This window comes from Carcharhinus amblyrhynchos, chromosome 15, assembly GCF_965287045.1.
Source record: "Carcharhinus amblyrhynchos chromosome 15, sCarAmb.v2.hapA, whole genome shotgun sequence".
Lineage (NCBI taxonomy): Eukaryota > Metazoa > Chordata > Chondrichthyes > Carcharhiniformes > Carcharhinidae > Carcharhinus > Carcharhinus amblyrhynchos.
In genome coordinates this window covers 48,189,591-48,214,726 of record NC_137338.1, presented here as the reverse complement: position 1 = coordinate 48,214,726, position 25,136 = coordinate 48,189,591, and the positions used below count along the sequence as shown (strand labels likewise).

At 41.8% G+C, this 25,136-nt stretch overlaps 1 protein-coding gene across 1 annotated transcript in view; it reads right to left on the bottom strand.

The window, feature by feature from the left end:
• Positions 1-25,136, bottom strand: part of pola1 (polymerase (DNA directed), alpha 1) — a 277,825-nt gene that overhangs the window by 245,678 nt on the left and 7,011 nt on the right. The window contains exons 6-14 of the mRNA XM_080203919.1: positions 23,605-23,667; positions 23,372-23,473; positions 21,865-22,087; positions 13,912-14,047; positions 10,637-10,815; positions 5,288-5,400; positions 2,434-2,550; positions 2,270-2,344; positions 955-1,093 (exon numbers count right to left, since the gene is read on the bottom strand). Of these exons, the coding sequence (XP_080060045.1) occupies positions 955-1,093; positions 2,270-2,344; positions 2,434-2,550; positions 5,288-5,400; positions 10,637-10,815; positions 13,912-14,047; positions 21,865-22,087; positions 23,372-23,473; positions 23,605-23,667 (1,147 nt within the window). The remainder of the gene's footprint in view (positions 1-954; positions 1,094-2,269; positions 2,345-2,433; positions 2,551-5,287; positions 5,401-10,636; positions 10,816-13,911; positions 14,048-21,864; positions 22,088-23,371; positions 23,474-23,604; positions 23,668-25,136) is intronic.

Genomic DNA, 25,136 nt, shown 5'->3' with positions numbered 1-25,136 from the left:
GAAACATGACTCATGGTTGGACGCACCAGGCTCATTTTATTAAAGCCTCTCCATCTCCTTACACCTTCCACCAGCTGTACTGGCCAAACTGCTGGGATGCCAGCACATGCCCATGTCACAAAAATCACACTTTGACCCGTTCCCCAACTACTCTGGTACCTTCCCCACCTTTCAGCACCTCACCTTGTTCCAGATGGCTCCCACCTTCTTTGAAATGTTTCATTCCTCATTCACTTCTCCACCCCCACCTTAGGTTTTTCGCCAACATCATCAGACCTCCACCACTAAACTGAGTAGCTCCTCATCCTCCCTGATTTCACTACGTCAGCATATTTTTCCCCAAGTATCTCTTCCTATCGCTGATGGTGCTTGTGAAGAGGTGGAGTGAGGAGACTATTAATGATAAACACCAGGTTCCTTTTCCTGCGTTAAGCCACAAGAAGAGTCAAGCTTTCACAAATGGCAAGGAATTGTTCCTACAGCACTTCAGTTCTCTTAGTTTTATAGTTTCTTTGCAAGGTCCAGCCCAAAACATGGAACACCTGGACTCAGCTTCGTACTTTTTCTTTACCCTTGACTATCTGGGAATTTGCTAATATTGGAGGGTGTTCTTTAGGACAAAATTGTGAAATGTAACCAGCAAATTTGCAAGTGTGTTTAATTCGAGCATCGGGCAGTGCCATGGTGGCAGGACACCACATACATAGTAGCCCACAAAGCACTATGCTGCCTGTCTCTCCAGTGGGAATAGGTCCTGCCTCCTGATTTTTAGCGTGATTCACACAAGGACTCCCTGTGATGCACAGAGTGTGGGAGATTCATTTTGAAAATCCTGCTTAAAAAAAACCAGTGGGATTAACTCCAGTTTTTATACAAGTTTGGCACTTAAGAATTTTTTTTTGAGAGCGTCCTGGCCGAGGTTTGCAATAAATAAATAAAATGTAAAATTCTTACGTGGAGCCTTGAGTTCCAGCCAGCCTGGTCCCTTGATCTTTCTATTCAGGAGCAGAAGTTCAAGACTTGATGTGTTGGTGCCAAACACGTGAGAAAAGGTTTCCCCTTTCAAGTCAGAAGGAAGTTGAGGCAGGTCAGCCTGCATCAAGCAACACAGCCAATTACAAACATTTCATTCATTAAAATACCAAAGGTACATAAAAACATAACATAAGAACTAGGAGCAGGAGTAGACCATCTGGCCCCTCGAGCCTGCTCCGCCATTCAATAAGATCATGGCTGATCTTTGCATGGACTCAGCTCCACTTACCCGCACACTCACCATAACCCTTAATTCCTTTACTGTTCAAAGATTTATCTATTCTTGCCTTAAAAATATTCAATGAGGTAGCCTCAACTGCTTCACTGGGCAGGAAATCCCGTTGATTCACAACTCTTTGTGTGAAGAAGTTCTTCCTCAACTCAGTCTTAAATCAGATCCCCTTTACTTCGAGGCCATGTCCCCTAGCTCTAGTTTCACCTGCCTGTGGAAACAAACTTCCTGCTTCTACCATGTTCTTCTACCTGCTTCTACCCTTAATGATCGTATATGTTTCTATAAAATCTCCCCTCATTCTTCTGAATTCCAGTGAGTATCGTCCCAGTCTACTCAGTATCTCCTCATAAGCCAACCTTCTCAACTCTGGAATCAACCTAGTGATTTTCCTCTGCACCCCCTCCAATGCAGAATATCCTTTCTCAACTAAGGAGACCAAAATTGTACACATACTCCAAGTGTAGCCTCACCAGCACGTTATACAGTTAAACTAAGGTACAGCTAGGTATTCACTCTACAAGTTTATTGAAAGTGGACAGTTAAGTTTTTCACAAAGATGTTTTCATATTTGCTGACAAATGCTAGAAACATTCGACAAATTTATTCATTACATTATTTATGTAACAGGCCATTATTTAGAACGGGCCAATCGCCCCTACAAATCTCTATTTCAGTCTATTTACTACTCTAACCCCATCAACACATCCTGGATTCCTTTCCCCTTCAAATACTCATCTGGCTTCCCTTCGTTCAATCCAAAATATAAAAATAAAAAGTGCAGTGACCTGCGGGAGATTAAATTTCATAGTTTGTGTATACACCAGAGTTTGCAGTGCCATCACTTGGCGAACAACAATACGCTTTTTCTACAACAAAACTGCTATCAATATAAATCAATAATCAATTCAGTTCATCTGAAGGCAAACCATAACACCCGCGGCCTAAATACAAATTAGAATACATTCTGACAAATGATTTGAGTAGTTGACCTTTACTCACCGCATATTTGATCTCTAAGTATTCACAATTTTCAGGAACATCTGGAATTTCAAAAGCATACCTCCTCTCCACTTTCTGAAACATTAAGACACAAGCATGTCAGCAAGGTCCTCGGAAACCACTGAGCATACGGACGGTGGGGAATGCTACAAAGTTTTACCAACCTTTGATCTGAACTTCATTATTTTGTATTTTTCAGAAACCACCTCATTGAATTCCTGATAAACATCCAGTATTCCCACAGGCGTCTCTGTATCCTTGCCAGTTTTCAGGCTTAGGCGCTGAAAAGAATTCATAATGAACAAACCCATTTTTATCATTTTCAAAATATCTCAAAATAATAAAAAATATTAAAGTTTAAACAGTCACTACATGTCTAGGTTGATAACATAATATTATACAATCGCAATTTAACACGGAATACTGAAAAGAGCAATGCAGCAAACATACTGAGTTTCACACAGCACCTAATTATGCCCTCAAGATTTCTCAAACTATGGATTATTTCTGAGGTGCAAACTTGGCAGCCAATTTGCAAACTGATGAAAAGCCCAATAATCTTTTGACCACATTGACCCCAATTTCTTTCTGTTAGCGCCATGGAATCTTTTGTGGCTATTTGAGCAGGCATAAAAAAGTTTCAGCGTAAAGCGTCATCCAAAAGATGGCACTCGTACATCCACCATTCCTTCAGTATTATGTCATCATACGTTAAGCGTAGGGCTTGAATCCATAATTTTCCAACTCATACAAAAATTAATCAAAGGAGGCTTTTTTAAATTCATTCACAGGACAAGGGCATTGCTGGCTGGCTAGCATTTATTGCCCATCTCTATTTGCCCGAGGGCAGTTGAAAGTCAATCACATTGCTGTGGCTCTGGAATCAGCAGTAGACCCGACCAGGTAAGGACATTAACAAACCAGATGGGATTTCAAAAATTGACAATGGTTTCATGGTAGATTCTTAATTCCAGCTATTTTTATTGAATGCAAATTCCACTGTGACAGGATTCAAACCCAGATCTCCAGAACATTAGCTAGGTTTTTGGATTAATAGTCTAGCGATAATACCACCAGGCCATCACCTCCTCATGTCGGCACCAGCGACATAGGTAGAACAAGGGATGAGGTTCTGCATCTGCAGTTTGAGGAATTAAGCACCAAATTAAAGAACAGAATCTCTGGATTATTGCCAATTTGCACAGACCTCAGGTAAAGGATGCATAAAATTAGAGAGACAAATACATTGCTCAAAGACTGGTGTGGGAGAAGTGACTATCATTTTGTGGGATGTTGGCATCAGTACTGGGGAAAAGGAGGGCTACACCATTGGGACGACCTACATCTGAAACCAAGCTGGGACCAGTGTTCTTGCAGACTGTACACCGTGGGAAGTAGAGAGGGCTTTAAACTAAAGAGTGGGAGGTGAGGGTTCAGTTGCTTGGAAAATTAGAAAGTCAAAGTTAAAAGGTAGGAATGCAGGCTGGTGATCAGTCTGAGTGTTAACAGAAAACAACAGTTAGGAACAGATTATATAAACATTACGTTACTCCAAGGATTCACACAAGGGCCCTAACTAAGAAGGAAGTTTAAAAAGTCGGGGTATATGAGGGAGGGGTGGCACAGGATATTGAGGGGGAATTTGACTGTCAGCGTGACAGGCTGGAGCAGGAAACGTAAAAAAAAATGCAACGCAGAGCAAATCCAAAGCTGTAAATGACGATAAAAAAAATCAAAGCTAAAAGTTCTTTATATAAATATACAAAACATTTGCAACAAGATAGATGAATTTTCCAAATTTGTGGATGATATGAAGAGAGATGCAAAGGCATGTTGTGATGAGGATACTGCGATTCTGCAACAACTTGTGACACTATTAGATAAACTTTAAATTTAAACTAGTTAAGAAGGCAAATGGGATTTTAGCCTTTATTGCAAAGAGGTTGGAGTTTAAAAATAGGGAGGTTTTGTGGCAATTGTACATGCTGTTGCGAGGAATATCGCGTACACTTTGGTCCCCTTATCTAAAAAGGGATGTAATAACATTGGAGGCAGTTGAAAGGAGACGCACCAGGCTAACTTCTGGGATGAGAGGGCTGTCCTATCAAGAGAGACTGAATAGCCTGGGCCTGTATTCCTTGGAATTTAACAGACTGAGGGATAACCTTATTCAAACACATGAATTCTTGAAGGGGCTTGTCAGAGCAGATGGTGAGATGTTTTCACTTGTGGTAGAGTCTTGAACAAGGAAGCATAGCTACAAGATAAAGGGCCAGTCATTTGAAACTGAGGTGTGTGGAAATCCCTTTTTGCAGGGGTTGATGAATCAAAGGGTGGTGGAGGGGGATAAATATTTGCTGGATAGAGGAACAGAGGGCAATGGGGAAATGGCACAGAAAAGGAGTTGAGGCCAGCATAGATCAGCCATGATCATTTTGAATGACAGGGCAGGCTTGAAGGACCTGGTAGCAGACTCTTGCTTCTGGTTATTGTGTAACAGGTCCAGAGTAGAAATTGCAAATATGAAAAATAGGTTTAAAACAGGATTGTTGGCAATCAGAAGTTAGATTTCAAGTTTTTTTTTAATTCATTTGTGGGACACGGGTGTCACTGGCTGGCCAACATTTATTGCCCATTCCTCGTTGCCTGAGGGCAGTTGAGAGTCAACCACATTGCTGTGGCTCTGCAGTCACATGTAGGCTGGACCACCAATGGTTTCATTGTCATCAGTAGATTCTTAATTCCAGATATTTTTTATTGAATTCAAATTTCACCATCTGCCATGGTGGAGTTTGAATGTGTTAGCAAAAAGTTAAAATTTAAATATATTTTTAAAAAGAGCTCTACTCCAAGCAGTTGACACGATTGCACCAATGCAAAATGCATTATCACCATACAATCATCACAATGAAAACAACCAATATTATATATTATGAACCTTGTGTTGACTAATTTATAAAATCGAATAACAACATCCATTACAAACAACTTTAAGGCAAGATCAAGGCCTTTGCGTACCGTTTCCCGTGGCAACAGGTACACTGTGCGCTCAATATTTCTCACAGCCACGCAGCAGCTGACATGTGCTTTTGCTGATTCAATCCACACTTTGCCAAAGAGATATACGACTCCTGATTAAAAACACAAAATGGTCAGTTATTGTCCTCCCAATTAAAAGCAAATATGCAACACACCAAGACCAGAAACAATGCCACTTAAGTCTAATGTAACCCTGTCCTGCAGTAGTATTTACTAAATTATGTACAGGTTTGCTCATAAAATACAGATGAGTATCATCCAAGGTCAGTCTTTAAACTGGGCTCTTGGCCAATCTCAGACAGGACAGCTCTTGGATGTCACATTAGATGCCTCAAAAAGGTTGAAAGTTGGGGGGGGGTGGTGGTGGTGGTGGTGTAAAGAAAGCGCGAGAGCTTGGCCGGGTTGAAAAGGTAAAAGAAAAGGAGATAATCAATGGGCTTGCCTGGGGATATAAATAAAATCATTATCCTGCGTGGCAGCGCGGGCTGGCGGGGGGGGCAGGCTGCAGGAGGGGCAAGCCACATGGCGGCGCCGGGGGGCAGGCCGTGCAGCAGCGCAGGGGGGCAGACAGTGTGAGGCAGGAGGAGGGGCATACTGCGCAGCAATGCAAGCCAGTGGGAGCGGGGGGCACACTGCATAGCACTGTGAACCAGCGGGGGAGCATGCCGCATAGCAGTGCAAGCTGGTGGGGGTGTACGCGGCACGGCAGTGCGAGCCAGCATGGGGGGGGCACGCTGCGCGGCGGTGTGAAACGGTGGGGGAGCACACCGCATAGCAGTGCAAGCTGACGGGGTGCACACTGCCACAGCAGTGCTAGCCAGCAAGGACAGTGCAGTTTCAGACAAACCTCCTCAAAGACAATTAGGGATGACCAACATATGCTTCTTTTGTCAGGGATGCTCACATACCACCCAAGAATTTAAAAAAGCAATAAGGAAGGAAGCAGTACAATTCTCAGAGTGCATTGTAGGGCATTGAGTGTGACCTGTGTGTTATTTCAGAAATTACCTCTTTCCAGACTGATTTTTAACCGTTCAAAAATGACAGAAATAAATGCAACAAAAATCAAAATGGGGAATATTTGTTGGAATGCACCAGAGCTACTTTTAAATGTGAATGTTTCTAACCTAACAATTAATGAAACATTGCTTGGCTTGGAACAGAGAAATTAAGCAGAGCAATTAACTGGGGTGAGGAGAACATGACAACAGGGAATTAGTAAGTACATTCAACAAAAGTACAGTAAAGAATAATGAAAAGTTAAAAGCCAAAAAAAGACAGTTTAGTGAGATAACAGAAGATCAGGACAAAATAACTGGTTGGAAGAGACAGTGAACAGGACAATAGATCAGCGGTGGAGAATCTACAAACAGAAGATGGATAGAGTGCAATTAGATTCATCTCTGTAAGGGAAAAAAGGGTGCAAATGAAAGAATTCTACATAGATTAAACTATACAAATTATGAAGGAAGTCATACAGTAAAACAAGGCTACTGAAGCTCGGGAAAATTAAAATACAGAAAAGGAAAGATGAAAAGGGAAATTGAAGATTAAAAGGTTTTTTAAAACGACTAGTAAATAATGTAAAATACTTCTACTATTTCTTACACAAGTAAAATAATAATTAAACAGAAGGTAGGACTGCTTGGAAAAATGAAATTTAGTTGTGGAGGATGTTACGACAGTGAAGCTATTTCATATTGCAGTAATTTTTATAAATAATGGTGAAAGTGAGAACATAGGTACACTGGAGGTAATTGCTGAGAGCTTCTGTAAGCACTGGCAGAACTCAAAGTAGATTACTTACTTACCCAGGGTGATCTGCACTCTGGGCTATTATAGAATTAGTAATTGAGCAAAGGTCTCAGTTTTTTTTCCCCATCAGACAAATAAATTCAGCCTATTTAACATTTCGGTTGAGGAAAGAAAAAAAAATGGCTAAATCGGGCGACAGACCAACAGCAGACATTGGCAAATTCAGAAAATCAATAATTTGATGTTAAATTTAGTGAGGATGTAGGAATTTGATAAGATAATTAAGAATAGCCAACAGGAAGCTGTCAAAACAAGCAGGCTTAGAATTTTTGCTCAATTACACCTGTACTTTTGGTGCGATTCACCCAAAAGAAAATCATGAAACGATCGTGGAATTTCATGCACAAATTATATTCAAGTTTCTGCAATCTTTGGCTATTTCAAAACATTGTTCTACAAGACAGTCCTCCTACAACATTGGCTGTGTGCCCAAATCAATGCAAACGCAAAGGCGAGTTTCAGTTAATTGAACTCTCTTGCAGGCCTGTGAGCAGGCTCTAAATTTTTTTGACTTTTTTCTAAAACAAAAGGCACAAGGTCATAAATCAATACATTTTTAAAGCTTTTGAATTTTCAATTTACAAAGAAACTGACTATTGTACACCAGTACAGCTAGCAAATGGCTCTGTATGATCAGGTTACTCACAGCTAGTGGACTAGATGCTCTGATTACAGAGCTTTTTTTTCTGCGGTGAATCCATTTTCAGCTGTATTACTCAAATTGCGTCAAGTTACCACTCACACTATGTTCCAAAATGCTACCCAATTGCATTTTGGTATGGTATAAAGCAAATGAGTTTTGACTGGAAACTCAAGGGGAAAAAAATACACATTTTCAAAAACTAAGGGCCTGGATCACTGATTTCAACCAAGTGGAAATTCCATCCAAAACTATTTGGCAAATTTAGGTCAGTTTTTTTCTAAGGTTTTACTGATTGGGTATATAAATGCGATGCAGCTGTGGTGTACATGGATTTTCAGATTCGATACAGTAGCACAGAGGTTAGCATCAATGCTTCACAGCACCAGGGACCTGGGTTCGATTCCCAACTTGGGTCACTGTCTGAGTGGAGTTTGCACATTCTCCTCATGTTTGCATGGGTTTCCTCCGGGTGCTCCGCTTTCCTCCTACAGTCCAAAGATGTGCAGGTTAGGTCGATTGGCCATGTTAAAATTGCCCCTTAGTGTCCTGAGATTCATAGGTTAGAGGGATTAGCAGGTAAACATGTAGGGATATGGAGGTAGGTCGTGCGTGGGATTGTGGTCGGTGCAGACTCGATGGGTCAAATGGCCTCTTTCTGCACTGTAGTGTTTCTATGATTCTATATCACAGGGAAGTTGCTGCAAAAACTCCACAAACAGTGGAAATGTCACAGCCTTGATAAAACAAAATGATTGACAGACAGGCAGCAAATGGTAGAGTGAGTGAATTTTGCCCAGACTGGTAAATGGTCAGTGGTGTGCCCACAGTCTTTCTGTTCTAAGGAAGATACGGGCTTGACCATAGTGTACTGAAACTTGCTGATGACAATGTTGGTGGTAAAGCAAACAGCAAAAAAAAATTGAAAAGGACTCCAGGAGGATAGATAAATTCATACACTAGGCAGACTCAACTTAAAACAAGCAATCAGAGTACAAGCTCAATGGAAAGGAGCTGAAGGTTGCAGAGAAATTTGTAATTCACTGCAGATGTGAGTGTTGTGTACAATCAAAAACGTGCTTAGCACAATGGTCGGACCACAGTCAAGGAACACTGTGTGTAGTTTTGGGCAGTAATACCATATGAAAAGTATAGCCTAGATTTGCAACGATGATACTAAGATTACAAGACACAGGCGCAGAATTAGGCCACTCAGCCTATCGAGTCTGTTCTGCCATTCAATCATGGCTGATATTTTTCACATCCCCATTCTCCTGCCTTTTCCCCATAACCCCTGACCCCTTTATTCATCAAGAACCTATCTATCTATGTCTTAAAGACACTCAATGACCTGGCCTCCACAGACTTCTGCGGCAGAAAGTTCCAGATTCACCACTCTCTGGCTGAAGAAATTCCTCCTCATCTCTGTTTTAAAGGATTGCCCCTTTAGCCTGAGGTTGTGCCTTCCGGTTCTAGTTTTTCCTACTAGTAGAAATATCCTCTCCACATCCACTCTATCCAGGCCTCGCAGTATCCTGTAAGTTTCAATAAGATCCTCCCTCATCCTTCAAAACTGCAACAAGTACAGACCCAGAGTCCTTAACCATCCTTCCGACAAGCTCTTCATTCTAGAGATCATTCTTATAAACCTCTTCTGGACCCTTTCCAAGACCAGCACATCTTTCCTTAGATTATGGAGCCCAAAACTGCTCACAATACTCCAAACTGGGTCTGACCAGAGCCTTATACAGCCTTAGAATTACATCCCTGCTCCTGAATTCTAGCCCTCTTGACATGAATGCTAACATTGCATATGCCTTCCTAACTGCTAACTGAACCTGCACGTTAACCTTAAGAGAATCTTGAACAATGACTCCCAAGTCCCTTTGTGTTTCCAACTTCCTAAACATTTTCCCATTTAGAAAATAGTCTATGCCTTCATTCTTCCATCCAAAGTGCATAACCTCACACTTTTCCATATTGTATTCCATCTGCCATTTCTTTGCCCACTCTCCTAACCTGTCCAATCCTTTTGCAGCCTCCCTGTTTCCTCAATACTACCTGTCCCTCTACATATCTTTGCGTCATCTACAAACTTAGCAACAGTGCCTTCAGCTCCTTCTTCCAAATCATTAACATATAGTGTGAAAAGTTGTGGTCCCAGCATCGACCACCGAAGCACACCACTAGTCACTGGCTGCCGTTCTGAAAAAGACACCTTTATCCCCACTCTCTGCCTAAGGATGAGAATCCATTCGAAAGAGATGTGAGATATTGGGTGTATTTCCCCTGCAACAGAGAAGACCATAACAGTGTATTTGAAGAGTTTTTTTCAAATTGCAAAATTCAGGGTAACTAGAGAAAGGCTTTTCCCTCTGGTAGAGGAGTCAGAGGCCAGGGCTGAGGTAGAGGGTGTTCATCATATTGGAGAGCGATGATAACAGCCCAAACAAACTACTTTTTACAGACCTATTTGCCACAAGAAGCAGTCGAGACAAACACTAAGTAATTATTTGAAGCAGAGTAACATACTCCAAAATAATTCAATTTCTTGGTCAAACCAACAACAGACAAATAAAGGCACAATATTGCAGATGCTTGAAACTGGAAATAAAAACAGAAAATGCTGGAAAAACTCAGCATGAAATAGAGTTAAATTTTCAAGTTCAATATCACTCCACTTTGTGACAGATATCTATAAATCTTAAAGTTACCAACTAACTAATGAGGCATTCATATTTGGTGTTACATAATTACATAAAACACTTAATATCAGTATAACAAAGTACTAACTATTTCTATCAGTATATTTTCGGAGCTATTATTCAGTATTTCAGGTTTATAAGTAAAATCTTCGAAAATATTGCCATTACCTGGTTGATGATACTGGTCTTCATAAGCATCTACCCAGTAGAATCGGAATACCTGCTCTCCTTCTGAACCAGTTACTAATGGCAAACGACTTGCATCTACCTGCACGTCAATCACCACTGAATCATTTTCGCCTTCGTCCATACGATCCCAGCAAGAGGATTCAGTGAAGGCGGAGTTTCTAAACAAGAGGTCAGAACTTTTAAAATGTGCACAATTTCTTCCTTTAAGAGCAAAATGCAGACTGATGGGATGACAATGCATCATTTGGGAGAGTTTATGTGGACTACCTTGGTGGAAAGAGGGATGTCTCTGAATGTTGTCAATGTGGACTTCCAGGGGTCATTTGACAAGGGTTACACACAAGAAATTAGGAAGCTTGCAAATGAGGAAAACTTCCAACATGGGCTACTGGCGTGAGGGAAAGGAGTCAATGTGTGGGAAAAGGAAATATTGGTTGATTGCTGGGATGTACCAAGTGGTGTTCTCCAGAGCTGGCATCTCAGCTTTCCATCATATATTTTGTTGACTGGAAGAAAGAATTGTACATCCAGATTTGTTGATGGCACTGAGTTAGGAGGCACAACAATTTGTGCAGATGAGGGCAGAGTTTTACAAAGGGCAACCAAGTAACTGAACAAAATTATAACAGATTGAAGTTAATGTGGAAAAGTACAGAATCATCCATTATGGATCCATTAAAGATAAATCAGAGTATTTCCTTAATGGGATGAGATTACAAGTGGAAGGGCAAAGGGATTTAAATGCCCTTGTGCTAACCTTTTATAAGCTAACGCACAGGTGCATTGAGTAATTAAAAAGGCTGACAGAATATTCACCAAGAGTGGGATAAAAAGGGGGGAAAAGTTACAGAGAACATAGCCAGACCCCATCGGAAAATTGCATTTATTTGGATGCAGAAAAGCAAGGAAGATATTTTGGTATTAGAAGTGAACACTTAGCAGAATAACAACCAGGGTTCAGAGGGTTAAATTAAATGGGCAGGTTGCATGAACCTGGCTGTTATTCCTTTGTGGTTTAACTGAGATATTTAAAATGATTTTAAAAAGCATCAGATAGGGTAGTTATCAAAGAATTCCTGTTAGGGAAATCTGGATCAAGAGGGCATAATATTAAAATTAAACAAAGTAATATTAGGAAACATTTTTTCACAAAAACATGGAACTCTGCTTCAAAAAAGGCTGTGACTGCTGGATCAACTGAAATTTCCATACTGAAGACTGAAAGATTATGATTACGTAGGACATCAAGTGATATGAGCAACAGGGATTAATGACTTTAAGGTCCAGACCACCATGATCTCACTGAATGACAGAACAAGCTCACAAAGGCTGAATAGAATGCCCCTGTCCCTGTGAATAAGAGTTATTTTTGCATCTCCATGTATGAAGCAGCAGCTTTTTACAAAATTAAGTGGCCAACAGCCTAAGAAATACCAAGTGGAACATGACACGGAAACCTCACAGGTTGTGAATGAGGAAGACAATATCAGTGTGAAACTTTTCTTCTCATTCACATATCATGCAGGTGCATTAATATTCCAATTATTATTAAGGCTGCCACAAGTACAGAGGAAAATGAATTTATCAACACCAACATCGGGATATTAATACCTTCTCCAAACCTTTGAACTCGTTTTGTGTCCCTAAGCTACTCTTCACAAAATTACAGCCTGACTCCAACAGCCAGAATATCAGCCCAGTTGCTCCAGCTGGTGGTTAGCATTGCTGCCTCACAGCACCAGGGACTCAGGTTTGATTCCAGCCTCGGGTGACTGTCTGTATGGAGTTTCTACATTATTCCCATGTCTGTGTGGGTATTCTCTGGGTTTCCTCCCACAGTCCAAAGGTGTGTAGGTTAAGTGGATTGGCCATGCTACATTGTCCCTTAATGTCCGAAGATGTGTAAGTTAGGTGGATTAGCCATCGTAAATGCACGGAATAGGGTGGGGGGTGGACTTGGGTAAGATGCTCTTTCAGACAGTCAGTGCAGACTTGATGGGCCGAATGGCCTCCTTCTGTACAGTAGGGATTCTAAACATTTGCCAAAAATTGTATTTACCCCATAACCAGATTCACACCCCATTAATTTGCCCCATCAGCATTTCTGAAAGTTAACAGAGCAGTTTTAAATGGCACCTTTTAGGTACTAGAGAACCTGCGAGGTTCAGTTTAGTTGAAGTTTACATCATGCCAACAAAGGTGACGCAGGCCAGGAATGGCAGTCTGGAAGATGGCAAATGGGCCAAAAGCCTCATAAGTTATCTGCTAGTGCTTATCAATGAGGTAGCATGACATCTTGCTGGATAAGGCTTCATTCAAGGGTAAACAGATTGCTGCAGAAGATTTTGAGCACTACATAAAGGCATGGTTCACCTTTCACTGCTCACTTGCTACTCTGGCAGTTTGAAGAGGACTTTGAAACACGGCAGGAGCATTTGTCAAGATTTCATCAGCACTCTATCAACATGGAATTTGGGAATTCTCTTGAGAACTTCAGCTAAAGAGAGTCAGTGCTGCGCTACTCTATCTATTAGGAGTCTGCAGGAGAAAGGGAGGAATTGGTCATGGACACCTTGCTGGGTTTCCCCCTTTGGTCTGTGAGGAAACCAGGAGGCCAGGCAGAGAAGCAGTAACTGCTGCCTACAGGGGGGGGTAAGAGGAAGAGTGGACCCTGCCCCCACTATAGGTGCAGGACATCCCTCTCCCTTTGAATCTTACCACAAAGACCTCAAGTACTATGTCCGAGAACCGACATGACATCTTTCAAGGTCGAAGCAATCCTGAAAGTTATGCTCTGTCATGTGCTCCACACGTTCAGTGAAAGCAAGTGTGTGAAGCCTACATGTACAGAGAAAATGTTCCCTCCCATTTCTCTACGCTGTGCAATGACTTTCACTGCATTACACAGACACAGATTTCTGCATGGCCATACACGACAGCATCTTAAAAGGGAGCTTTGGTCGTGAGCAGCCCATTTGTTCTCCACACAGTTATTTTCACTTTGCTGCATGCACATGCACTGACACAGAGGGAATGTTAATGCTGATCCACAAAAAAGAGAGTTTCTAATTCACACTCGAGTACCAGCTTTGCAGAGGTCTGGTTCAGCGCACCAGGCAAAGTAGCATGCAGACTACAGACTTTTAGGTACATCTTACTACAGTTTCTATTGAGTGCTTGTTTCATCATTTCATGAAAATACCCTCCATATTACAGTAATCTTCCCAAAATGTTCTTTTCACCCATCATCTTACACGGATGGCTTGTTTTCCTCCTCTGGGTCCTCCACTTTGATATTCTTGTCAGGTTCCATTTCTGCAATGGAGACAGATTCTGTTTCCATGGGTTCATCAAAGTCTCCCTCGTTGAATTCCATTGCATAGGGGTCACCTGCAAATCAAAATTCACAACTCAAAACACACAGAAGCAAAGGAAATGCTAAACAATTATAGGTCAGTTAGTCTTACTTCAGTGGTGGGCAAATTTTCAGAATCAATCCCGAGAGATTGAATGAAATTACTTAGAAAGGCATGTACTAATTAGGGATAGTCAGCATGGATTTGTGAAGTGACGGTCATGTCTTACAAGTTTGACCGAGTTCTTTGAGGAAGTGACCAGGAGGATCGATGAGGGTACTGCAGTTGATGTTGTCTACATGGATTTTAATAAGGCATTTAGCAAGTTCCCACTTGGCAGACTAGTTAAAAAAGTAAAAGCCCGTGAGATAGAGTAATTGGATCCAAAGTTGGCTTAGCAACAGGAAACAAGGGTTGATAGCTGTTCCTGCGAATGGAAAGCTGTTTCAAGTGGTGTTCACACAGTAAAAAGTCTGACAACACCAGGTTTTAGTCCAACCTATTTATTTGATAATATACTCGCAAGCTTTCGAGGGGTTACCCTCTTCGTCAGGTGAATGGAGAGTTCTGGCCTCAGACAGAGCATATAAAGCACAGACAGTTTAGAGATTACTGATTAAAATGCTTTTAATCTTTTAATGCATTTTAATCAGTAATCTCTAAACTGTCTGTGCTTTATATGCTCTGTCTGAGGCCAGAACTCTCCATTCACCTGACGAAGAGGGTAACCCCTCGAAAGCTTGCGAGTATATTATCAAATAAATAGGTTGGACTAAAACCTGGTGTTGTCAGACTTTTTACTGTGTTTACGCCAGTCCAACGCCGGCATACCCACATCAAGTGGTGTTCCACAGGGCTCAGTACTGGAACCCTGCTGTTTGTCTGGCTCTCTACCCTTCCATCAATGAAACAGTTTCTTTCCATTTACTCCTGTCTCAACACCCATCATAATCTCCATCAAACTTCCTCTCAACTTTCTCTTTCCCAAGGAGCACAAGCCCAGATTCTCCAATCTATTCATCCTTGGATCACTCAAATCTTTTCTGTACCCTCTTCATATCCCTCCTAGATCGCGGTGCCCAGAATTGGACACAAGACACTAATTGAGGCTGAACCAGTGTTTTACAAAAGGTTTAGCATAATTTCCTCAATTCATGGCTGGAATTTTACTGGCATGCCCGCTCCAGAATCAGCACGGGCAAGGCTTGCAGAATGGCATTCTCTGTTGACCTCGGGAAGGATCTTACAAGCATGGGGCAGGCGAGGCAATAAGATTCCAGCATATGTCTCTCTTTATAAAACCCAAATGCCTTTTTAACTACTTTCCCAAACTGCCCTGCCACCTTAAATTATTTGGTATCCAAGTCGCTCTGTTCCTGCACCCCCTTGAGGTTATTGTGGGTATTAACATAGCGTAATGGGTGGCATCTTTGCCTCTGAGCCAGAAACCCCAAGTTCAAGTCCCACTTGAGGACTTGATGGCCAAGGAAGGTGTATTCAAAACGCAGACAAAAAGATTGCATCACTTTGTAAATCCTTTCAACATATGCCAATGGCAGACATTGTGAGAGAGACTGATTCCTGGTTAGCCATGTGATGGCAAGAAACTGGAACCTCAACATCACTAAACATAGATCCAGGCCACCAGGCACATACAAGCTTCTCAGGGACTGGATGTGGATCAGATTGCTATCAAACACACAGGTCTCAATTCCTGTTCCAGCTACGATAGATTTGGGACCTGCCTCCTCATGCTACCCATGGGGGAGATTGGCACTATGGGTCAGACCCATCTTTAGGCAAAGAACCCAAGAAAAAGATATTTATTTTTCCTTTCCTCATTCTTCCCACCAAGATGGATGATTTCATGTTTCTCTGCATTACATTGTCTTGTGTTCACCTACTCAACCATCACTATCGTCCTTGCACGTTTTGTACCTGCGTACATTTTGGAATAGACCCACTCACCCAAGAAGAGGTCCGCAAAATACATCAAGAGAGGCTCTAGTTCTAGTATTGCTCCTGAGGAACTTCGCACAAAGCTTCCTCCAGTCCAGAAGAAAATGTTCACCACCACTCTACCTGCAGTCACTTAGATAACTTTATTTCCATGCTGCCACTATCCCATAAGCCTCAACTTTGCTGGCAAGACCGTCAAGTGATTCTTTATCAAATGCATAGTTCTCATTCATCCTCAATCAATTACAAATAACTGAACTGAGGAAACTTGTCCTTTAAGCTATTAGTCTTGCTACACAAGCCCTTAAAAAAATTACATTTTGTTCAATGATGTGTAACTAGTTTTAAAAACATACTCTTTGCATAATTACCGCTGACAAAGCTCTGGCCTGAGAAAACTAATTTTATACTTTAGGAGTTTTCTATTATGAAGAAAAACATGTTTGACTTTTTAAAAAATATCTTAGTTCCTATCTTAATCCCACGTGTATAGTAGAACAACTGACTTCACTCCCGATAATAATACTAAAAAGTGAAGGTTAATCAGTGCATTTTACTTCCTGGTTTCTTGTATGTTGGAATACTTCAATGTGATTGGTTGTTTACCTTAATCAATTAGATCACTGTTGCCTTAAATCTGGAGATCTCCCTAATCTGGCACCAGATTCAAAATAACTTTTGAGAAAGGAGAAATCCAAACCTGAGATTGCAAAATTTTATGGGTTGTTTTAGTCAAAATAAACAGCCAGTGACTTCACTTATTTGTTGGGTAGAAATCTATTCCTTTCAATAAAAAGCTCTTCTGAAACAATATCACAGAACAGAATCACTGCAGTGTATAAGGAGGCCATTTAGCCCATCCAGTCTGTGAAAGTTACCCAGTTCGTCAGTGGGCTGATGAATGGCAGATGGAGTTTAATTTAGGCAAATGCGAGATAATGTATTTTGATAGATTGAACCAGGACAGGACTTACTCAGGTAATGGTAGGGCATTGGGAGAGTTACAGAACAGAAAGATCTAGCGGTAAATGTTCATAGCTCCTTGATAGTGAAGTCATAGGTGGACAGAGTGGTGAAGAAGGCATTTGGCATGCTTGGTTTCATCGGTCAGAACACTGAATACAGGAGTTGGGACATCTTGTTAAAGTTGTACAAGACATTGGTAAGGCCACACTTGGAATACTGTGTGCAATTCTAGTCACCCTATTATAGCAAGGATATTATTAAACAAAAAAAAGTGCGGAAAAGATTTACTAGGATGCTACCAGGACTTGATGGATTGAGTTATAAGGAGAGGCTGAATAGACTGGGACTTTTTTCTTTGGAGCGTAGGAGGCTGGGGGGGTGACCTTATAGAGGTTTATAAAATAATGAGGGGCATAGACAAGGTAGATAATCAATATCTTTTCCCAGAGGTTGGGGAGTCTAACACTAGAGGGCATAGGTTAAGGTGAGAGGGGAGAGATACAAAAGTGTTCAAAGGGGCAATTTTTTCACACAGAGGGTGGTGAGTATCTGGAACAAGCTGCCAGAAGTAGTAGTAGAGACGGGTACAATTTTATTTTTTAAAAAGCTTTTAGATTGTTACATGGGTATGATGGGTATAGAGGGATGTGGACCAAATGCGGGCAATTGGGATTAGTTTAAAAAAAAGGGCAGCATGGACAAGTTGAGGGTCTGCTTCCATGCTGTAAACCTCTATGACCTCATTCCCACAGCTTCACATATTTGCCCCACTAATCTCCCTAACCCACATATGGTATACTAAGGGGCACTTCAGCATGGCCAATCAACTTAACTTGCATATCTGGACCGTGGGGGGGAAAACTCAGCACCCGGAGGAAACCCACGCAGACACAGGGAGAACATGCAAATTCCGCACAGTGACCCGAGGCGAGAACTGAACCCGAATCTCTGCACTGTAAGGCAGCAGCGCTAACCACTCTGTCACCGTGCCACCTGCATGGCAAGAAGTAAATCTGCACCAGTTAAGAACACAGGTATGAACCATAGAGCCACTAAGTGGTTCTCCCACATTAAACAACAAGGATAGAAACAGCTGTATAATTTCCAAATGATTGCACCTTCAAAGTATACAAAGTGACACACTTCCTGAAGTTTATTTTTTCCCCATTTCTTGACAATTATAAAACCCAGCTCCAAAGTGATTCAGTATTCACAGAGCTATATTTGCGTGACGTGTGGTACAGAATGGGATACATCTCAAATTAGTTCACATCAATATTTTCATCTAATTATACAACACAGGCCTTTTCTCAGGAAGCTTGTGTCATAATCAAACATCCTTTAGCACTGCAATCGCTAAGCTTTGTTCTACCACCACCAAGTGGCCGCTGAATGAAAGACCACAATGAAGGAGTCAAAATTCACATTTCCCACTTCCCCGGTCATCAATTGCTCAGATACACTGATGTCCAGAACAACACTGAAGGTCAGTGAGATGTTTTCCCTGACATCCTCTGTATGTGGAATGTATTGCAATTACTCAACCACCGTTCCACACAACCCCTCCCCCAATTCTCCTTTCATTTACTACTTACATATCATCATGATAGTGACTTAGCTCTCAGAAGCACTGACATGCTGTAAAAAGCATTGGGTACACGTTTATTTCAGTACCCTGGCTAAGGGACGTTGTAGGTCAAAATCTAATTGGGAAACAAAAACACTGCAATCCAGTACAACTTTTCTCATTTATGTGCTGACGGGGAATTCATAAACTTTGGCAGTGTACAAATTTTTAAAGCACCTTGTCTACAGTACTGCATTCAAATCAGAAAGTCAGCCAAAAGCTTCATTATCCATCAGTCTCAGACCTGGAATTCAAAGCCAAAAAGTCAGCTTGTTCTCCAAAAATCAAAATCTGCTCTCAAACCAGAGTTTGAATCGAATTTCCCTCCTATCTTCTTAACTACTTCTTTCACTTCAATATTTGGGCCTTTGTTCCATCTCATCTTTTTGCCTCCTCTTCTCCAGTAGATTTTCTGCAGTTCTTTTTGCTATTTCCCAATACTCTTCTTTGAATTTTGTTGTTCTGTCACATTAGCAAAACGCTCCATTCAATAATCTTAACTTGAAAGCTTAACTGTATATTGGTGTCACTAATTCTATTGTATTGCCAATGTACAAAGATGGTGGTAGAATTAGTTTGTGGATAAAGGTATACTGGTAATATTAAGTGCTCGGCACATTTGAAGCTAAGGTTAGGGAAGTTCTAAACTGGCCACTGGCTCCATCATGTACCGTTTTTAGGAGGTGGCTTTTCTTCGCCTAGCCAATAGGAAAATGGGTGACAAAGAAAAAGACCACAAGAGGGTTTTAATAATTCGTTTTACTTTATATTCATTCATGGGTCATGGGCGTCACTGGCTGGCCAGTATTTACTGCCCATCCCTAGTTACCTAAGGGGAGTTGAAAGTTAACCACATTGCTGTGGCTCTGGAGTCACATGTAGGCCAGACAGGTAAGGATGGCAGATTTCCTTCCCTAAACGGCATTAGTGAACCAGATGGGTTTTTCCGACAGTCGATAATGGTTTCATGGTCATCAGTAGATTCTTAATTGAATTCAAATTCCACCATCTACCATGGCAGGATTCGAACCCGGATCCCAGATTTCAGAGCATTAGCTGAGTTTCTGGATTAATAAATCTAGCCATAATACTACTAGGTCATTGTTTCTCCCCCACCCTGCCCCATGCTTTCTCAAGTAATTGTGTGCAACTGGACTGAACCAGCATGCCCAGTGACATTAAAGAACCTCGATAAAGCAGCTCAATATGTCACTTGCCAGTGGGGCCTGTGTGTGATGTTGGAACAAAGTCCAGTTTACAAGAGGTGCAGTGAAACCATTGCACGACAGAAGAGCTCAGCAGAGTCACATCCTACTCTTTGAGCTGTCTTGCCAGGCACAGCCACCACAAACTCATTCTTAAAAATGTATACCTTTTAAAAGCTATTTTGCTGATTATTAATCAACCAACAATGAACAATTATAAATAATCCAAGTCTAGGGAGCCGTTATAGCACTTAGTGCCTAATTCACTCAATCTGTCCAGACAACTCGGTTTATTCAATGTCACTTTGTGCAGCACTGAACACTGCAGAGACAATGGATCTGCCATGAACTGGCTGCAGAGCGGAAGACATGATTACCAGAGTTAGCTGCTCCTCAATCAAGCTACTCCTGTGTAGCTGTTATACTGGCACCCACCAGCCAATATGGGAGATTGCTGGGGTAGGGCCCATGCACATGAACTGGATAAATCCAACTTGGCCAACAATCATCCAATCAACTTCCTCCAAACCATCAGTGAGGTGATGAAAGGGGTAGACAGCAGCACCGACTCAGACACTCGATTCAGGAACCTCCAAGCTGCAAACCTCATCATATTCTCCATTGAAACAAGGGGAAAAAAGAAATACACCAGAGGAGATTCCAAAGCATTCAATTGAGTGCAGCACAACAGAACCCTAACAAAATTGTGAAAAGGAACAGCTGGAATTGTATCTAACCATAAAGAATACCACAGCCACATCACTGAAAGAGTTCCTCAAGGGCAAAATCTTCAGCCCAACTCCTTCATCAATGACCTTCCCTCAATTACAAGTTCAACAGAAGGGCTCTTCATTGATGTCCAGTCTTCAGATCCATTTACAAACTGCATAAAATCAGCTTTGGGCTGACAAGTACACAACAAGTGTCAGTAATGGCGTGAAAATTTTAATTACCTTCAACAAGAGAAAATCTAATCAGTTTTCCTTGCCCTTCAACAGCATCAACATTGCCAAGCCTCCTGCCAACTCCACCTCAAGTGGCACCATTGATCAGAAGCTCAATATCAATACTCTCCTCCACCCCTTCCTCCCGATGCCATCATAGGCATACCCTCTGGCTGCAGTATAGGCTGTGCAATTTACTTCAACTCCCACTCTAGCAGCCTCTATCACCATGAAAGATACAGTGACAATTGGTGGCACAGCAGCACAGTAGTTAGCACTGCTGCCTCATAGCGCCATGGGCCCGAGTTTGATTCCTGCCTTAGTCAATGTCTGCATGGAGTTTGCATGTCCTCCCGTGTTTGCATGGGTTTCCTCCAGGTGCTCCGGTTTCCTCCCACAGTCCGAAGATGTGCGGGTTAGGTCAAATGGCCATGCTAAAATTGAGCTTAGTGTCAGAGGGATTAGCAGGGTAAATGTGTGGGGTTACGGGAATATGGCCTGCGTGGGATTGTGGTCAGTGCAGACCTGATGGGCCAAATGGCCTCTTTCTGCGCTATAGGGATTCTCTGATTCTATGATTGAATCATTTTCATATGTCACTGGGATTAATGTCCTAGAATTCCCTATCCAATATCTTTGTGGAAGCACTAACACCACAAGAACCAAAGCAGTTACAGAAGTCCCATTGCCATTTTCTCAGTGTAAGAAGGGACAGGAAATTAATGAGGCCTTTCCAGCATGATCCACATCCCAGGGTCAAAATAAAAAGCACAACAGCAGAAATGGACTTGATAAGTGCGGGTTATACAGTCACGTGTACAAAAATACTCCTCTAGGTTTGCTTGTCATTGTGGCAAGATCACAGACATGTAAATAAAGGTACATGTTAAACCAAATAGAGCTGGGTTTTGTGGCAAAATACCCACAGATTAAAAGTGTACCAAAACAAAGCTACATGCACCTGGATAACAGGGTCACAATATCCATTAGATTCTGATTAATTAAATACCTTATAGTTTGGAATTAGACACAAACAATTAGTCAACCAGATATTCCATTAGTGGGTTGCTCATAACCCTTGAAACAAGACTACAGCATGACTCACTGCCCTCAGGAGACAAAGGATAGTATGTAAATAAAAGTTTTATACCTTCAGTCAATTCCTCTTCTTTTACAATCACATCCTCCAGACAGTCCCTTTTTTCTCCCGATTCCACCCTCTTCCCTTCTTGCTTCACAGTCACTTGTTTGACAGAGGAACTCCCAGGAACAGGCTGAACTGAATCCACACCATCAGCCACTTCCTCAGCAACAACTGCTTTCCTCACAGATTTGTTCTGGTGATTAGAATTCGGGACTGGAGAAACCGGAGGCTTCCAGAAAAAAAAGAAATGCAAACTGGAACTTCATTCAGAAATAACCAAGAATTGAACTGGTACAAATATTATCTGAAGAATTTGATATTGAAGCGATGAGCATGATAGTCACAATTAAAGATCAAGATATTGGAAGGAGGGTGTCAGTGGTTGTTCAAGATCACCTGTAACCTCCATTCTCTGGTTTCTAAGTGCTCTCACTGGTTTACTGCTTTATTGCCATTTGTTTACTCAAACTTTCTCTCTTCATTCCTTTTATAGGATTCAATTTCCCCCCTCTACGCTCCCACAAATCATCACCCTCTCCCTGCAAAACCAGAACGCCTGCACTGTAAGCAGCCTTCCTTTCCTTTAGCAATTTACACATACAAAACCCAGTGACAGCTGGCTGGCTGGTGAGGGCAGCGGAAATCATCTCATCATTTCTTGTGCATTTACCTCCTTGCCTCAAATTTTGGTGGCATCGTGCACTACATTGAGGGCAGCACGGTGGTTAGCACTGCTGCCTCACAGCACCAGGGATCCGAGTTTGATTCCAGCCTTGGGACAATGTCTGTGCAGAGTCTGCACATTCTCCCCGTCTGTGTGGGTTTTCTCTGAATGCTTCAGTTTCCTCGCACAGTCCGAGAGACACGCTGGTTAGGTGCATTGGCCATGTTAAATTCTCCCGCAGTGTACCCAAACAGGCGCCAGAATATGGCAACTAGGGGATTTCCATAGTAACTTCATTACAGTATTAATGTAGGCCTACTTGGGACAATAATTAATAAATAAATAATGAATGAATACTACTGGCCACATCCCTTCTCTGTCTCTCTACAGAGCCAAGATCACCATCAAACACACTGAAGTCAGTTAATCACATGACAGTGAAATGACATGAAGCGTTGGGAAATAATAATAATATTCAGTTGTGTACATTTTTGGTCTTCAAGACCATGTAAAATAGTTTGTAAAGTGCCTCACATCCTGATATTCGATTACACCAGAGAAAAGCAGAATTGGAATATATGTGCATCGGAAATTCTGCAGAGAACGGCTCAAAATGCTCATAGAAAATCAGGTTATCAATAAAGCGATATTTTAAACTATACACCCAAAAAAATGTGCGTGCGCTAATAAAAGACGTTAAAAGAACAGTTAGGGACATATGTCCCAGATTTCTTCCAACAATCAGAAGCAGTCACAATGAGACAGCATCAGAGATTTTACTGGTCACTTTCCAATAAAAGGCATGGAGATGATTTTTTTTTAACATGTCAAAGTCAGTTACTGAGGTACCTTATGGGTGGATGGTTTTACAGAAAATGGATTCGCTGACACGCCAGCAGGCTTCTTCCTCTTCAAAACTACAACAGGCGGTGGTGCAGGTTGTGAAGATGCCTGTTGAGTTCAAACATTAATATATAAACACAATTGCAAAAGACGAAGAACAAAACGGAAAGAGGGAATAAGCAAGTCACAGAATGCAATGCAATTATCCAGAATAATTCAAACATGATTTGGCTCTATACCTCTGCATGAAGATCCTGAAGTATATCTCCCAGTAGATCATCCTTGGAGAGGTCAACATCTTTCTGCAAGAGGATTACAAAATTGAACAAAAATCATTGACAACAGAGATGTATAAATATATCTGGAACCCCTTATTGCTTCAGAATGGTCACTGAATCATAACTTGTGTTTATAATGTCCCTGGTACAGAAAAATGTGCAAGATGTTGCCCTAACCAAAAATCAGCTGTCGGTTCAAGATTGTTGGAGGGGTGCCCAAAAGTTTGGTCAAAGAGGTAAGTTTCAAGGACGATCTTAAAAGGAGCGAGTAGTTGGAATGGCAGAGGTTAAGGATAGGAATTCAAGAGGATGGGTGAAGGAAGGAGGGAGATGTACAGTTTGTCAAGAGTCAGCCAGATGAATGGAGAGCTCGGAGGGATTGTATAGCGGATTGAAAAAAAATGTCAAACAAGCAATCTTGCAACACAGCCAGTGGAGGAGGCATGCCTGTGGATGGTGCTGCTAGGGGTCAGTGTGTCAATATCAGTGAGGGGAGGGACTGCTGGTGATATTCTGGTTACAACTGATAGGCAAATGTGGAACCAAACATCACACTAAATTGAGCTATAGTCAGGATGATATAGTCAGCTGTGTCAAAAGCTATGGAGAGGGCAAGGATGACAAAATTGAGAGAATGCACCACAGTCACAGTCATGAAGGACGTAGTTTGTGATCAGTGCTGGTTCAGTCCTGTGGGGAGGCAGAAACCTACTTGGAAAAATTCAAACTTGGAATTGAAGGAAAGATGCGCGCGACTGTGGAGGCAACAAATTATTCCTGTACTTTGGAGAGGAATGAAAGAAAAAAATGGAAGATGGGCTGATCTGCAAGGACGGAATGATCAAGGCTGTTTGAAGAGGCTGGGGCAATAATGGTGAATTTGAAAGAAAGGGGAAGAAACAATTTAGAATGTCAGCTAACACGGAGGCTTGGATGAAAGCCTGGGTGGTGAGTAATTAGTCAGAGGAAGGAGGGATTTCTACTCCTGTTTTCAATGGGCCAGATCGTTGGCAGGGGCAGGAAATCCAGTAGGAATCCCAAAACATGGTTTATGCCAGTGGGATTTCCCATTCCAATCATCCAATGACATAATAGGTAACCCGATGTTCAACATCGGGATCCATATTTGAATAAGTTTAAATGTCATTATTAGGCCTTTACGCCTAACTGTCCATTCACAATGGGGTGAGGGCACACTGATGTGAATTACAATAGGTCCCCAAGACATGCACCTGCAAGCAGAACCTGCCATAGGTACACAGGTGATTACATCCCCCCAGGGGGAGAGGATCATGCCCAGGCAATACCCTGGCACTGCCTCCTGGTCATCAATACAGCTCCAACCCCTACTTCTTCAATTAGAGGTTTGGGACATGCAATTCTCCATATGCGGGTCATAGTCAACTCAAACCTCAATTTTATTTGTCGCTCCACAGATGCTGCCTGATCTGTATACCCAGTACTATTTTCATTCCAGATTTTCAGAATCTGCA